The following is a 17,760-nucleotide window of genomic DNA, read 5'->3' on the forward strand; positions in this document are numbered from 1 at the left end:
GTCTTGCTCTTTAATCCAATCTGCCAGTCTATGTCTTTTGATTGATGAGTTTAGGTCGTTAACATTCAAGGTTATTATTATTGAGGTATGATTTATATTCCCTGTCATTTTGATTTATTTTTGTTTTTTTATTTATCTTAGTTTTTCATTTGGTTGAATATCCCTTTAGTGTAGATTCTCCCTTTGCTGGTTTTCGCTTTTTTTTTTCCACTTCATCCTCATGGGATATTTGTTGAGAATGCTCTGTACTATAGGCTTTCTAGTTGTGGATTCTTTTACTTTTTCTTTATCATGGAATGTTTTAATTTTTTCTTCAAATCTGAAACTTAATTTTGCTGGATATAAAATTCTTGGTTGGCATCCATTTTCTTTCAGAGCTTGAAACATATTATGCCAGGACCTCCTAGCTTTGAAGGTCTGGGTTTAGAAATCAGTTGAGATTAGAATTGGTTTCCCCCATATGTAATTTGATTTTTTTTCCCAGCTCTTCCAGCTCTCCTGTTCCAGCACCCAGCTCAACGAGCTGCTGCTCTTCACTGTGGGTTTCATAATGGCAGGAACCCCTGTGGTTTTCATCATCAGCTCCTACATCCACGTGGCAGCTGCAGTCCTGCGAATCCGCTCAGCTAAGGGCAGGAAGAAGGCCTTCTCCACATGTAGCTCCCACCTCACCGTGGTTTGCCTTTTTTATGGGACAGGCATCTTCAACTACATGTGTCTGGGTTCAGAGGAGGCTTCAGACAAGGATAAAGGGGTTGGGATTTTCAACATTGTCATCAATGACAGGCTGAACCCACTCATCTACAGCCTCAGAAACTTAATGTTCAGGGTGCTCTGAGGTGAGTATTTGTGGTTATTGACATGAGAAGTGACAGGATTCCTCCTTTCCTGCCTTTTCTTGACAGCAAACTTTCCCATAAAGGCAAAAATCAATAAAAAAATGGTTCATTTTTTCCTATCTCCTAATGCCTGAAGTTAGTGTTATGTGTTTGCCCTACAAGGAGACCCTGCATAATTCATTCGTTCACCCATTCAATAAGTACTTGTTGAATTACTTCTGTAATCCAGAGAGTCTTTGAAGAAATTGGTGAGCAGAATAGACAGAAGTCCCTGCAGGAACTCACATTCTATAAAAGTCAGCAAGATAAATGAGCAACACATACAGTGTATCACAGGGTAACAACTGCTATAAAGAAAAGCAGGTGTGAGGGCTGTGAAGTTAGATACTGCCAGGCAAGGCCCCTGAGCACATAGCTACCTTATTTTTACTGTGACCACTTTCTGGGTAGAGTTAAAGCCCTAGAAGCCCTCTATGTCTGGGGAGCAATGTCCCAAGGGAACATCCATTTGGTTCCTCACAGGTTAAGTATCTAAAAATGTCACTTTAAAGTTTCCTTCTGGTGGGGATGTGAGATTCCCTCCAGACCAGAGTGTGGAAATTTTCTTTAAAAACCACAGTCCCAGTGCCAGGGATGATCTCATCCAACTCTTTGCCTTTCATCTCCAAGAAAATTGGTTTCCTTTCTTCACTATCACATAAGAATCTCATGGATGTTTAGGGAACAGGAAGGGAATAGATAGGAAAAAACTAAAAAAAAATTACATTAATATACACAGGGTACATCTTTTGGGGGCAGGAGGCAGGGAACTGAACTCAGGGGGCACTCAACTCCTGAGCCACATCTCCAGTCCTATTTTGCATTTTATTCATTTAGCGACAGTCTCACTCAGTTGCTTAGTGCCTTGCCATTGCTGAGGCTGGCTTTGAACTCGCAATCCTCCAGCCTCAGCCTCCCAAGCTGCTGAGATGACAGGCATATGCCACCCATGCTTGGCTCACGTGATACATCTTAAGATCAAAAAAGGAATGTTCCATGCCCACCCTCTGCCATGTCTTTTTCTCTTAATTGATAGGTCCTTCAATTAAGGACCTTCCTCATACATATGATAAAGACTTTGAAAAAGTTAAGTATTTAAACTCCAGCCAGGTTCATAGAATTTCCAAAGTGGAACACCCAAGACAACCTTCCCTTCTTAGTTGTCTCTCTCCAAACTTTTTAATTGGAAATACATATCAATAAATGTCTGTGGAAGTGATAGTGATGTCTAATTGCTGTGTAGCTGGGTATCTTCCTTTCTTCTACCTATCCTCTGCCCTTCACCCCCCCCATCCTTCATCTTTTTCTCTCTTTATTTATTTCATGGATTAAACAGAATATTTGATATAAGTTGTACAAATAAAACTTGCCTTTAAATATATTTTGTTATTGTACTTGAATTACAATTCCCTTCCATCTCCTAAATATGTTTAACAAGTAGACACCACATTTTCATCATCCCCTTACCTATTCTTCTTTTTCTCATTTTTCCATTTCTAATCATTCAACTTTTGGTGATGCTTCTAACTTTTTTCTTAATACCCCAGAACAGCTCCAACCCAGAGCACTTCCTCATCCTGATGCTTAGCCAAACTTTAGCCATTTGTTCCTGATTTCTGTCTTCTCTCCAGCCTGCCTGGAAGGGTCATTTATCCCTCTTGACAATTCTTCTGGCTCTCTGCTATATCATCCCTGTGCCTGTCTCCTGGCTGCACCTGGGTCCTGGCATCATTGTGATTTCTTCTCAGGGATGAGGGATGGGGAGGATGGGCTGAGGGGAGGATGCAAAAAAAAAAAAAAACTGAAAGTGAGAGGTAGAATGGTTTGGAATGGAGCAGTGGAGATTAAGTATGAGGCCATAAGCAGGAGATTGGTGGATGGGATGGTGAGCAAAAGAGGTAAGAAGGAGGGACAGAGATTATGGGAAAGACATGATGAGATGACAGGAGATGAGAAGAGATGGGGGGATTTGGAGAATCAGACAAGATGCCTTGGAATGTCAGCAAGGTAACAAATGGCTGCAGAATAAATGAAGAATAGGCAGGGAAGGGGGAGGAGGAGGAAAGTCATTGTGTGGAATCCCTTCCATCAGTGTGGGTGACCGACTAATAACCTGCTTCAGCAGCTTTGAGGTCATTGGTGGGCCTCACTCTTCCAACGAAGAAAAACAAAGAGGTTGCGCTTTCCTGAAGTATCGTGATGCCATTACCTGGGTACTTCTCCTCTTCAGCGTCCTCTAGCTAGGGAGTGATTATAGAAGGACACAGCATGAGAGTGACATGTGGGAGCGGCCATGGGGGGAAGGGGGTGGGGAGGATGTGTGTTCTGGGAGATCATCCTCCATGACCATCAGCCATCAAAGCCCCTAGTCTCTCTGCCTTTGGGCCCACACCTGACAATTCTGTGTGAAGCACAACTTGAAGTGTGTGTCTTTCCTGACCGTCTTGGGTCTCCAGTTACTTTGGGGTAGAAGACAGTATTCTTGTCTCAAAAGGAAAAATCCTTGTGAACAGAATCTGGGGATGACTACCGAGGGAAGATGGCGTCGGGGAATGAGTGAGCCGCTCTGTACTCCGCGCCACCGCCACTGCAGCGTATGTTGCTGCTTCTTAAAAGAAGAAGTAAAGATCATTAAAGGAGATCTGTCGACAAGGATTCAGCACCGTGTCAAGAAAAGGACCTAGATGGAGTGAATCCGCCACGACTTCAGCGCGAGCATATCACACTAATTGGAGGAGGATCACAGCCACTACCTGCCCTGCAAGGGTGATTTTTCAACTATACAAGAGCAATATAATTAAATAGAGGGGGAAAATATCAAAGACACAACAATTTCACCAAGCAGAAAGAAACGCCAGCAGTATGAAACGACAAGGAAAGAAAGGACCACAGGCAATGCAGGTCAACTCAACTTTAGAAGAGGTAATAGCTGCAACAGATGGAATGTCAGATAGAGAGCTCAGGACATACATGCTTCAGATGATCTGGAGTCTCAAGGAAGACATGAGACAGCAAAATCAGACAATGAAAGATCACATTGACAAACAAATCCAGGAAGTAAAAGATCAATTTCACAGGGAGATAGAGGTAATAAAAAACAAACAAATAGAAATACTAGAGATGCAGGAAACAATAAACCAACTTAAAAACTCAATTGAGAATACTACCAGCAGAGTTGATCACTTAGAAGACAGAACATCAGACAATGAAGACAGAGTATTTCAACTTGAAAAGAACATAGATAGCTCAGCAAGTCTACTAAGAAACCATGAGCAGAACATTCAAGAGCTATGGGATAATATGAAAAGACCAAACTTAAGAGTCATTGGGATACAGGAAGGCACAGAGCTCCAAACCAAAGGATTAAGCAATCTATTCAGTGAAATAATACAAGAAAACTTCCCAGACTTGAAGAATGAGACAGAATCCCAAATCCTAGAAGCCTACAGGACGCCGAATGTGCAAAATCATAAGAGATCCACACCTAGACACATTATAATGAAGATGTCCAACATACAGAATAAGGAGAGAATTTTAAAAGCTACAAGGGAAAGGAAGCAGATTACATTTAGGGGTAAACCAATCAGAATAACAGCTGATCTCTCAACACAGACTCTAAAAGCTAGAAGATCCTGGAATAACATTTCAAACGCTTAAAGAAAATGGATTCCAACCAAGAATCGTGTATCCGGCGAAATTAAGCTTCAGATTAGAAGATGAAATTAAAACCTTCAACGATAAACAAAAGTTAAAAGAATTCGCAGTTAGAAAACCATCTCTTCAAAAAATCCTTGGCAAAACATTACAGGAAGAGGAAATGGAAAATAACATTGATAACCAACAATGGGAGGTAGGACAGTAAAGGGGGGAAAGTAGTCAAAGAGGATAACAAATCAGGTTTAGTAACATCAATAAACAAATATGGATAGAAAAACAAACCATATCTCAATAATAACCCTAAATGTTAATGGCTTAAACTCACCAATTAAGAGACACAGGCTAGTAGAATGGATCACAAAACAAGACCCAACAATATGCTGTCTACAGGAGACGCATTTGATAGGAAAAGATGTACATAGACTGAAGGTGAAAGGTTGGGAAAAATCATATCACTCATATGGACCACGGAAACAAGCAGGAGTGTCCATACTCATATCTCATAAAATAGATTTCAAGCCAAAGCTAATCAAAAGGGATAAAGAAGGACACTTCATACTGCTCAAGGGAACCATACACCAACAAGACATAACAATCATAAATATATATGCCCCAAATAATGGTGCAGCCGTGTTTATCAAGCAAACTCTTCTCAAGTTCAAGAGTCTAATAGACCACCATACAATAATCATGGGAGACTTCAACACACCTCTCTCACCACTGGACAGATCTTCCAAACAAAAGTTAAATAAGGAAACTATAGAACTCAATAACACAATTAACAACCTAGACTTAATTGACATATATAGACTATACCACCCAACATCAAGTTGCTACACTTTTTTCTCAGCAGCACATGGAACCTTCTCAAAAATAGACCATATACTATGTCACAGGGCAACTCTTAGACAATACAAAGAGGTAGAGATAATACCATGCATCTTGTCTGATCATAATGGAATGAAACTGAAAATCAATGATAAAAGAAGAAAGGAAAAATCAAGCATCACCTGGAGAATGAACAATAGGTTGCTGAGTGATCAATGGATTTTAGAAGACATCAAGGAGGAAATTAAAAAATTCCTAGAGTTAAATGAAAACACAGACACAACATATCGGAATCTATGGGACACATTGAAAGCAGTTCTAAGAGGAAAATTCATTGCTTGGAGTTCATTCCTCAAAAAAAGAAAAAACCAACAAATAAATGATCTCCTACTTCATCTCAAAATCCTAGAAAAAGAAGAGCAAAACAACAGCAAAAGAAGTAGAAGGCAAGAAATAATTAAAATCAGAGCTGAAATTAATGAAATTGAAACAAAAGAAACAATTGAAAAAATTGACAAAACTAAAAGCTGGTTCTTTGAAAAAATAAATAAAATTGACAGACCCTTAGCCATGCTAACGAAGAGAAGAAGAGAGAGAACCCAAATTACTAGCATACGGGATGAAAAAGGCAATATCACAACAGACACTTCAGAAATACAGAAGATAATCAGAAATTACTTTGAATCCTTATACTCCAATAAAATAGAAGATAGTGAAGGCATAGATAAATTCCTTGAGTCTTATGATCTGCCCAGATTGAGCCAGGAGGATATAGAGAACCTAAACAGACCAATAACAATAGAGGAAATAGAAGAAACCATCAAAAGACTACCAACTAAGAAAAGCCCAGGACCGGATGGGTATACAGCAGAGTTTTACAAAACCTTTAAAGAGGAACTAACACCAATACTTTTCAAGCTATTTCAGGAAATAGAAAAAGAGGGAGAACTTCCAAATTCATTCTACGAGGCCAACATCACCCTGATTCCGAAACCAGACAAAGACACTTCAAAGAAAGAAAACTACAGACCAATATCTCTAATGAACCTTGATGCAAAAATCCTCAATAAAATTCTGGCAAATCGGATTCAAATACATATCAAAAAAATTATACACCATGATCAAGTAGGATTCATCCCTGGTATGCAAGGTTGGTTCAATATACGGAAATCAATAAATGTTATCCACCACATCAATAGACTTAAAAACAAGAACCATATGATCATCTCGATAGATGCAGAAAAAGCTTTCGACAAAGTACAGCATCCCTTTATGTTCAAAACTCTAGAAAAATTAGGGATAACTGGATCATACCTCAACATTGTAAAAGCAATCTATGATAAGCCACAGGCCAGCATCATTCTGAATGGAGAAAAATTGAAGGCATTCCCTCTAAGATCTGGTACAAGACAGGGATGCCCTCTCTCACCACTTCTGTTCAACATAGTCCTCGAAACACTGGCCAGAGCAATTAGGCAGACGAAAGAAATTAAAGGCATAAGAATAGGAAAAGAAGAACTTAAATTATCACTATTTGCAGATGATATGATTCTATACCTAGCAGACCCAAAAGGGTCCACAAAGAAGCTATTAGAACTAATAAATGAATTCAGCAAAGTGGCAGGATATAAGATCAACACGCATAAATCAAAGGCATTCCTGTATATGAGCGACAAATCCTCTGAAACGGAAATGAGGACAACTACTCCATTCACAATATCCCCCCAAAAAATAAAATACTTGGGAATCAACCTAACAAAAGAGGTGAAAGATTTATACAATGAAAATTACAGAACCCTAAAGAAAGACATAGAAGAAGACCTTAGAAGATGGAAAAATATACCCTGCTCATGGATAGGCAGAACTAACATCATCAAAATGGCGATATTACCAAAAGTCCTATATAAGTTCAATGCAATGCCAATCAAAATCCCAACAGCATATCTTATAGAAATCGATAAAAGAATCATGAAATTCATATGGAATAATAAAAGACCCAGAATAGCAAAAACAATACTAAGCAGGAAGTGTGAATCAGGCGGTATAGCGATACCAGACTTCAAACTATACTACAGAGCAATAGTAACAAAAACAGCATGGTACTGGTACCAAAACAGGCGGGTGGACCAATGGTACAGAATAGAGGACACAGTAACCAATCCACAAAACTACAACTATCTTATTTTTGATAAAGGGGCTAAAAGCATGCAATGGAGGAAGGATAGCATCTTCAACAAATGGTGCTGGGAAAACTGGAAATCCATTTGCACCATAAAGAAGCTGAATCCCTATCTCTCGCCGTGCACAAAAGTTAACTCAAAATGGATCAAGGAGCTTGATATTAAATCAGAGACATGGCATCTGATAGAAGAAAAAGTTGGTTATGATCTACACGTTGTGGGATCGGGCTCCAAATTCCTCAATAGGACACCCATAGCCCTAGAGTTAACAAATAGAATCAACAAATGGGACTTACTCAAACTAAAAAGTTTTTTCTCAGCAAAAGAAACAATAAGAGAGATAAACAGGGAGCCTACATCCTGGGAACAAATCTTTACTCCACACACTTCAGATAGAGCCATAATAACCAGAATATACAAAGAACTCAAAAAATTAGACAATAAGATAACAAATAACCCAATCAATAAATGGGCCAAGGACCTGAACAGACACTTCTCAGAGGAGGACATACAATCAATCAACACATACATGAAAAAATGCTCACCATCGCTAGCAGTCAGAGAAATGCAAATCAAAACTACCCTAAGATACCATCTCACTCCAGTAAGACTGGCATCCATTAGGAAGTCAAACAACAATAAGTGCTGGAGAGGATGCGGGGAAAAGGGCACTCTTGTTCATTGCTGGTGGGACTGCAAATTGGTGCAGCCAATTTGGAAAGCAGTATGGAGATTTCTCGGAAAGCTGGGAATGGAACCACCATTCGACCCAGCTATTCCCCTTCTCGGTCTATTCCCTAAAGCCCTAACAAGAGCATGCTACAGGGACACTGCTACATCGATGTTCATAGCAGCTCAATTCACGATAGCAAGACTGTGGAACCAGCCTAGATGCCCTTCAATAGATGAATGGATAAAAAAAATGTGGCATTTATATACTATGGAGTATTATTCTGCATTAAAAAATGACAAAATCATAGAATTTGGAGGGAAATGGATGGCATTAGAGCAGATTATGCTAAGTGAAGCTAGTCAATCTTTAAAAAACAAATACCAAATGACTCCTTTGATATAAGGGGAGTAAACAAGGACAGGGTAGGGACGAAGAGCTTGAGAAGAAGATTTACATTAAACAGGGATGAGAGGTGGGAGGGAAAGGGAGTGAGAAGGGAAATTGCATGGAAATGGAAGGCGATCCTCAGGGATATACAAAATGTCATACAAGAGGAAAGGAGGGGTAAGACAAGATAATACAAATGGAAGAAATGATTTACAGTAGAAGGGGTAGAGAGAGAAAAGGGGAGGGGAGGGGAGGGGAGGGGAGGGGAGGGGGATAGTAGAGAATAGGACAGACATCAGAATACATCAGACACTAGAAAGGCAATATGTCAATCAATGGAAGGGAAACTGATGTGATACAGCAATTTGTATACGGGGTAAAAGGGGGAGTTCATAATCCACGTGAATCAAACCGTGTAATATGATGTATTAAGAACTATGTAATGTTATGAACGACCAATAAAAAAAAATAAATAAAGTTACTACCAACCCTGAGAGCAGTCTATCAGGCAAGTGACATGGAAAGAGAATGTATTTTACATCAAATAGTAAACACAGTAAATTAAACTCAAATGTGTATGTGTAATAAAATAACTGATAGGTAAAGCATTTTGCCAATTATATATGGTATAGACAATTATATTGTTTCCTGGATGTTAAAACTGAAATAAACAATTACTTAAGAAAAAAAAAAAAAGAAGAATCTGGGGATGTGGGCTGTACTCACAGTATCCTGGCTCATCCTCTGCTCTGCAGTCCTGGCAGGTTCCTGACCATGCTGGGCTCATTCCTGCCTGTACAAGGGAGTGGGACAAGATCGTCTCTCCACAGTCTTTATGTTTAGTGACATCTGAGTGTTATCATATGACTGAACTTTCCCCCAGACTCTTCACATCAAAAAAACATTTTGATAGCATTATCCACCACCATTTACAGCACTCCATGTACCCCAGGAGCATTTAACATTCCCCCTCCTAATCTTATATATGACCCCAAAAGGTCCCCAGGGCCTTGGCAGTGGCTACTTCTGAAAATTCACCCCTTGCCCATCTCCTGCCCATCCTCCAAGACTGAAGGGTTTCCTGACAAGTGCAGAAGTTCTATTTCTTTTGGGATTTCTCTCTCTGTACCCAAATGTAAACATACTTATTTTAATATTATTCATAAAGTCATACCTGTTTGTGGAAACATTACTCAATAGCATTCATCGATTAGAAAATAAAAATCAGTAGAATAGAGGAAAGAGACCAGGGGTTGGGGGAGGGGAGGAATGGGGGAGTGCTGGGGAGTGATATTGGCCAAATTATATTGTTATGTTGTGCACATGTACAAATATGTAACAACAAATTCCATCAATGTAAACACAACTGTAATGGACCAACAAAAACATGTGTGGGTAGGGGGAATCACACAAAAGAGAAAGCATCAATCAAAAATAAATAAAGGTTGAAGGGAAAATCAGTAAAGGAAGGAGAATGGGGGAGAGATGAGGGGAGGGACAGGAGCAGAAACAGGGACTGAAACTCAGTAAATCAAATTCCATGCATATATGATTTTGTCAACTACTATGCATAATTATAAAATGCTCCAATAAAAGAAACATTCACCCCCCAAAATCCAAGTATTCCATCATTGTGCTGAAATTCCCATTATTAAGAATACACAGAGACAAACCCACATAAATACAGTTATCTCATCCTAGACTAAAACCCCATAAACATACATTGGAGAAAGTATATCCTCTTCAACAAATGATGCTGGAAAAACTGGAAATCTATATTCATAAAATGAAATTATATCCCTTTCTCTCACCCTACACAAAACTCAAAGTGGATCCAGGACCTAGACATTGTACCAGAGACCCTGCACCTACTAAAAGAAAAAGTAGGCCTAACTCTCCATCATGTAAGCTTAGAAAATTCCTCAACAAGACCTCTAAACCACAAGAATTAAAATCAAGAATCAATAATTGGGATGGTATCAAACTAAAAAGCTTCTTCACAACAAAGACCGTGAAGAGAAAGCCTACAGACTGGGAGAAAATCTTTGCCACCTGTACTTCAGATACAGAATTCACAGAGAATTAAGTTCCAGGATACAAAAAGAACTCAAAAAATTTAACACCAAAACCCCCAAATAACAGAATCAACAAATGGGCAAAAACACTGAACAGATACTTCACAGAAGAAGAAATATGAATAGTCAACAAATATATGAAAAAAATTTCAGTATCTCTAGCAATTAGAGAAATGCAAAGTAAAGCTACACTGAGATTCTATCTCACTCCAGTCAGAATGGCAATTATCAAGAATACAAGTAACAATAACTATTGGTGAGGATGTGGGGGGAAAGGTAAATTAGTACATTGCTGGTGGGACTACAAAGTGGTACAACCACTCTGGAAAGCAGTATGGAGATTCTTCAGAAAATTTGGAATGGAACCACCATTTGACCCAGTTATCCCACTCTCTTTATGTAAGAAAACAAAAACATCACAGGAAAGTGTAATTCTATTGATATGAAATGTGCATATTATACATGCACAATTCTTATGAATAAAGTCTCTGGAAGAATAAACACAAAATTTTTAAGAAAAGTTAACTCTGAATAATGCGATTTTTATTTACTTTTCTTTTTAGTTATATATGACATAGAATGTAATTTGACATATTATACATACATGGATTATAACTTCCCATTCTTGTGGTTGTACATGATATGGAGTTACACTGATGAAATCTTAGAGCAGCTTTGATTTGCATTTCTCTAATTGCTAAAGATGAACATTTTTTATACATTTGTTGATCGATTGTATTTCTTCTGTGAAGTGTCCATTTTAAGTACATAATACACTATCATTAACTGCAGTCACCACATTGTACAATAGAATTCTAGAACTGATTCCTCCTAAATGAAACTTTGTACCCTCAGATAAACATTGTTCATTTCCTTTTTCCTCATTAGATGAGTTTTTTCTCCTCCAGATTCTTTCAAGATTTTCTCTTTGCTTTTGCTTTTTCTGCAGTTCTTTGTGAAGATTATTTGGTATTTTTCCTGTTCAGTGTTCTCTGAGTTTCCTAGATCTGTAGTTTGGTGTCTGTCGTTAATTTTGTAAAATTCTCAGCCACTATTATTTCATACATTTCCCCTGTTCCTTTTACTCTTTCTTCTCCTTATGATACTGCCATTGTACCATGTGACATCTTTTGAACTTAAACCATAATTCTTGTATATTGTGTTCCACATTTCTCACTCTTTTTTTCCTCTTTGTTTTTCAATTTGAGAAGATTCTAGTAACACATCTTCAAGTTCATGGATTTTTTTCCCTTGGCTTCATCCAGTCTACTTATGAACCTAGTCCATCCTGACTGCTGTAACAGAATATCATAGATTGGTGACTGGGAAATCCAAAATCAAATTACCTGTAGTTTTGGTGCCTGGTGAGACCCCACTTCTTGGTTCAGATAAGGCTTTCTTCCAACTGCATCCTTATATAGTGCAAGGGATGAGAGAGCTCTTGGAATCACTTTTATAAGGCCACTAATCTCACTCATGAGGGCCCTAGTGTATTATATGCTCTGTTATTGCCATTCTAGATACTTAAGACAGAAGTAAATCCATTACTGAATGGATATTTTAGAGCATTGGGTTAATTCCTCCAGAGTACTTGGTTCAAAAGGACCACTCTAGATTCTTGCTCTTAGTCAAGCAAAGAAATGGCCTTACTCTTGAAAGTCTAAGAAGCATCAAAAAGCTATGAAATATGACTCAATGGGCCAAAATCAGGAGAGAAAGGAATCCCAAAGAGATGCAATTAGCAATTAAACAGCTTTCCCTTGAACAGCAATTGCTGCATCCAATGCAAGGCTGAGAGAACAGAAGGTGCAGCTGAGAGAACATGAAGTGAGCAGTTTTTAGCAGGTTTATGGGGCTAGAGACACAAAACTCTGAGTTGGGAGTCTGACAAATTACAAAATACAGTAAACACTCTAGAAGGTTATTTGGGATTTCTAACATGCTACATCCTAGTAATGAATCATAACAGGAACTAGCCAATCCTCACGCAGCCTGAAATGCATCATTAATCACCTCCATTATAGATTGGATGAAGACAATCTACCCCTATTCTTACTATCCACCAGAAGCAGAGACAAGTTATTTCCAGAGAAGGAGTCTATCATTCAAATCAGTGTCATCCAGCAGAAACTTAACCACATATAGAATTCCAAACAATATACATAATTTAAATTTTTCTAGAGTCACTTTAATAAGTGTCAAAAGAAGCAATTGGAATTTATTTTATCACCATATCTTATTAAACCCAATAATCTAAAATATCACCATTTCAACATGCAATAAAGATTAAGAAATTATAAGTGAGATATCTTACATTCTTATTTTTCATGCTGACTTTGAAACCTGATGTGGATTTTTAACTTGTACAAAATCTCAATTGGGTGCTAAATTTTCATCAAAGATACTGGATCTGGTTTCTTTACTCCTGAGATCTAGCCCTCCCAGGGCTGGACTGGGGAAGGGGAAGTGTCTGTGTTCATTCACATGGTCCTTGGTGAAATTCTGTTCCTCACCAGTTATTGGACTGAGGGTCCTGGGGCCTCGCTGGCTGTCAGCTGGAGGCTGCTTTCATTTCCTTGCTGCTGGGGCCTCTCAAAAATATGGGTGAATCTTTCCTCAGATCAAGGAGACAGAGGGCCAGAGAGCAAAGAGATGTAAATCATAGTCTTTCATAACTCATCTCTGAAGACATATCTCTTCACTTTTGCTATATTCTTTTTGTAGAAGAATGTCCCTAAATTAGGCCCCCATGCAAAGGAAGAGATTGTACAGAGACATGAATATAGAAGCAGGAATCATTGGGAGCCATTGTGAAAACTGCCTACCCACCAACCAAATGCCCATCAGTAGGTGATGGGACACAAATGGAGCATCAGTCAACAACAGAGAGGAATGCATGCATACATGTTAAACTATTAGGCCGATGAAAGAAGTCAGGCATAAATGATTCCATTCATCTTAAATTCTAGAAAGTACAAACTAATCTATGGTGAAATAAGCAGATCTGTGGCTGCCTGGGTCTTGTGATGAGGGAGGGATCCGTGACAAAGAAGAAATAGGAAACTCAAGAGGAGAAAAATATTCTGCAGTTTGGTTATGGTGGATTTTACTAGATGTATATTTGCCCAAACTCATCAAATATTATGTTTTATGTGAATTATGTTATATGTAAATTTTACCTCCATAAACCTGTTTTAAAAGAATATAACGTGGCAATATTTGCATTAAATTCCAAAACAAAGCAAACATAAGTAATGCACATATTTTAGGATACATATGTGTAATAAAACTACAAAGAGAAGAAGAAAGTGACAAACACAAAATTCAGGATCATGGTTATTTCTGAAGGTGAGACATACATAGGATTGCATGTGTCAAGTTCAAATTAAACATAAGGATGAATTTCTAAGTATAAATGTTTTGTTTGGAAATAATATAAAAATTAGGATTGCAGTCTGGGTCATGCACACATAGACGAGGATAGCCTCAAGTGCATGACAAAGGAAGTCTAGGGTCTATCCAGAAAGAAGAAAACTATAAACGTGTTTTGAGAGGAAGCTTATGGGCACTTGAGGAATTTTGCAGAAGCTGGTGGGACCCTATTGTCAAGTGGCTGCAGCTACTAAGCAAAACTAGTTTGAAAATCATAGCAGGGAGTTTCATCTTAAGTTACTAATGAAACTAGTCAAAGTCGCAGCTGGTTGTTTCATGGGAATGGCCGTGTGGAGTAATTCTTGGAATTGGTGCTGGCAACCTGAATGTTTTCTCCAATGGTCTCTTGGCTCTGTGGTTGGGCATGACTAATAACTGTATTTGTATAATCAATTTTTACATTTCCTTCTTTTAAGATCTTTCTCTGAAAGCATCACTGACCAACTGTCCTGTAGTTCAGTCTTGATTCTCCCTCAACGCTGGGAATGGACCTGTTCTGGTTGTTGGCCTGGTCCCATGGGGGGTTATAGGGGCCAATGTCAGGGACCCAGGCTACAAGTGAGGAACAAAGAGGCCAGATGGAAACGTCCCTACTCACCCTTAGAGAAAGTGTAGACTTCTACAAACTTTGTGGAGGCCAATTGGGGAAATTTTCAAGGGCCTAGAAAATTAAAACAAAAAACAACTTTGACCCAGCAATTCCACTTCACCAATTTCCCCTAAGGAAATCAGACATAAGTGAAAAAAGATGGACCACAGAGCCATTTATCATTATGTTGCAAACAACAGGGAAAACTGAGTTACTACATATTGGATAATAGGAAGTATGTTAAATGAATTGTGACATATTCATTAAATTGAACATTGAAATACTGTATAGGCATTAAATAAGAATATAGCTGAATATTATCATAAAAAATATTTTTTATTAAGTTAAAAGCAAGTTTCAAAATAATCTGAAATCATTCTGGGGGGAAAAAGTGTGTTTAACAAAGACCAAAGTCTAGAATTTATACCAAAGTCAAGCAAGAGTTGTCTTTGGATAGAAAAAATACAAACTATTTTCAATTCAATTGTACTTCTAATATATCTAGAGTCAGTTTTTGCTTAAGAAAAAATAATAAAATGCTTTCTGCTTGCTGCTTTTGCCCAGCTATCTCTGCTTACAAACCACAGTGATTATTATGGGCCAGGCACCCTTCCAGACACTTCTGAACATTATCTTATTTAACCTTCACAGCTGCTCACTGATGTACATGGGTCTCAATTTACAGGTATTAGCCTGACCATATTTATTGTTGAGACTGGTGCAGGGGAGGACATCAGGTTACACAGAGAGGCCCTGTCTTCACCACCAATTGATAAACTTATTCTGAGCAGAGTCTATATGTTCTAGTCACTTATATATATCTAGTCACCTATCTCCCTCTACAGGTCTTACATGTGGTAGAGGATACTCCCAGTTCCCACTTCAAGTAACGCTCAAGTTGACCTCTGAAAGGCTTTCCCTAGGAGGAATCTTCCCAGAGCCCCATGCATGTCCTTGTTCCTCAGGCTGTAGATAAAAGGGTTCATCATGGGGGTCACCACAGCATACATCACTGTGGCTACTGAATCCTTCATGGAGTAGGTCTGCAGGGGCTGCAGATACACCATGCCAAGTGTCCCATAGAAGAGGGAGACCACAGCCAAGTGGGAGGCACAGGTGGAGAAGGTTTTGTACTTCCCAGTGGCTGAGGGTATTCTGAGGATGGCTCTGACAATGCGGACATACGACATGATCATGAACCCTAGTGGGGTGAGGAAGATGAAGCAGCCTGTGGCGATCAGCACCATGTGGTTGATCTGGGTGTTGGAACACGCGAGTCTCAGCAGGACGTACATCTCACAGAAGATGTAATGGATTTTGCGGGATCCACAGAAGGTCACTCTGGTCATGAGGAGAGTGTGAATGACGCCATAGAGGATAGATAGGGCCCAACACAAGATGAGCAGCAGGAGACAGAGATGAGGGCTCATGGCTGTGACATAGTGGAGGGGGTGGCAGATGGCCACATAGCGGTCATATGCCATCACGGCCAGGATGAGGTTGTCCAGGGCCACCAGGGAGACCAGGAAGTAGAGCTGTGTCAGACACCCTGAGTAGGAGATGGCTTTGTTCTGGGACTGAAGATTCACCAGCATCTTGGGGATTGTGTTGGTGACAAAGAAAAGGTCAGTGAGGGAGAGGTTGGCCAGGAAGAAGTACATGGGAGTGTGCAGGCGGGAGTCAGAGCCAATGGCCAGGATGATGAGCACATTTCCCACCACAGCCACCAGGTACATGGACAGGAACATCCAGAACAGGATCTGCTGTTGCTCAGGAATCTCTGAGAGCCCCATGAGTAGGAACTCACTCTGGTTGCCTCCATCCATTCTCCCAACTCTCTGCAACAGGAACATGAAGAAATGCTTACCAAATGCTCTCAGATGGATACAGACACAAACATAAACAAAATCCACTGATTCCTCAGCAGTAAAAATTTTGAGATAATTTTAGGTTATCAACAAAGTAATAATAGGCACAAAAACGTAACTTAGAAAATCTTTATGGGACAATCATTCTAGCAACTTCTAATATATCATATTTGATGTTATAGAAATTATATCTATTTCTTATTTTAATTCTTGTCCTACTATATAATAATTTAATGTGTTTAAAAATTAGTATGTTAAGATATTAAATAGGTATTAAAGTTATATTTGAAAACAGGTGCATGCATTATAAGAAATGGATATTGTACAAATGGACAAAGGGGAAAGATGAAAAAGTATATGAAAAGAAGAGGAAATATTATCATTATTTGCTGATGTGATGATCTCTCTGAGAAAGTTAAGACTATCAACTGAAATTTTATTAGAAATTTAAAAAAGGAGGTCAGTAAAGTAGCCAATCACAAAACAAATAGACTCAAAACTAATGTTGTTCCCAGGAAGCCCTGTACCACAGTGTCCGTGCCAGCAGAATTCTGGAATTCCAGTCCCAGCACTGTCGCTGACCAGCTGTGGTACCTCAGGCAGGTTGCTTGAGCCCTTTAAGATTCACTCAGTTCCTTCAACCCCGCCAAGGTGTCTATCAACAAGTGAATCAGAAAACATGGCATATTCACACAATTGAGTTTTGTTCAGCCATGAAGCAGAACAAACTTGTCATTTGTAAGAAAGCAGATGGAACTGGGGAGCATTATGTTAAGAAAAATAAGCCAGACTCAGAAAGACAGGGGTCATATGTTTTCTCTCATATGTGGAAGCTAAAGAGAAAAGGTGGTAGGGGAATGGGAGTCCCATGAGAATAGAAGAAGACCAACAAGACAGTATGCGGGGTCAGGGGAAGGGAGGATAGGAGAGCAAGGGGAGGCTAATACCTGTAAATTGAGACCCATGTACACTGATCAAATTATGGTACATGCACATGTGAGTATGCCACCATGAAATCCCTTATTCAGTATAATTAATATGCAACAATAAAAAAGAAAAAGAAAAAAAGACTTAATTCCTTCAAGTGCAAGATGTAGCAAAAAAGTATTGTAGCAAGGTTGAAATTAAATAACAAAAGAGTTGGCATGTTGTGAGCACTCAATAAATATGCCTATTAAGTGTGTGTATATTTT

At 39.0% G+C, this 17,760-nt stretch overlaps 1 protein-coding gene across 1 annotated transcript; it reads right to left on the reverse strand.

Annotated features, from left to right (window-relative positions):
- Positions 1-15,592: 15,592 nt before the first annotated feature.
- LOC144255962 (olfactory receptor 1D2) lies at positions 15,593-16,525 on the reverse strand. Its single transcript, XM_077801131.1, has one exon. The coding sequence runs from the start codon at positions 16,523-16,525 to the stop codon at positions 15,593-15,595; it is 933 nt and encodes a 310-aa protein (XP_077657257.1).
- Between the last annotated feature and the right edge of the window lie 1,235 nt (positions 16,526-17,760).

The sequence above is a fragment of the Urocitellus parryii genome, chromosome 7 (genome assembly GCF_045843805.1).
Source record: "Urocitellus parryii isolate mUroPar1 chromosome 7, mUroPar1.hap1, whole genome shotgun sequence".
Lineage (NCBI taxonomy): Eukaryota > Metazoa > Chordata > Mammalia > Rodentia > Sciuridae > Urocitellus > Urocitellus parryii.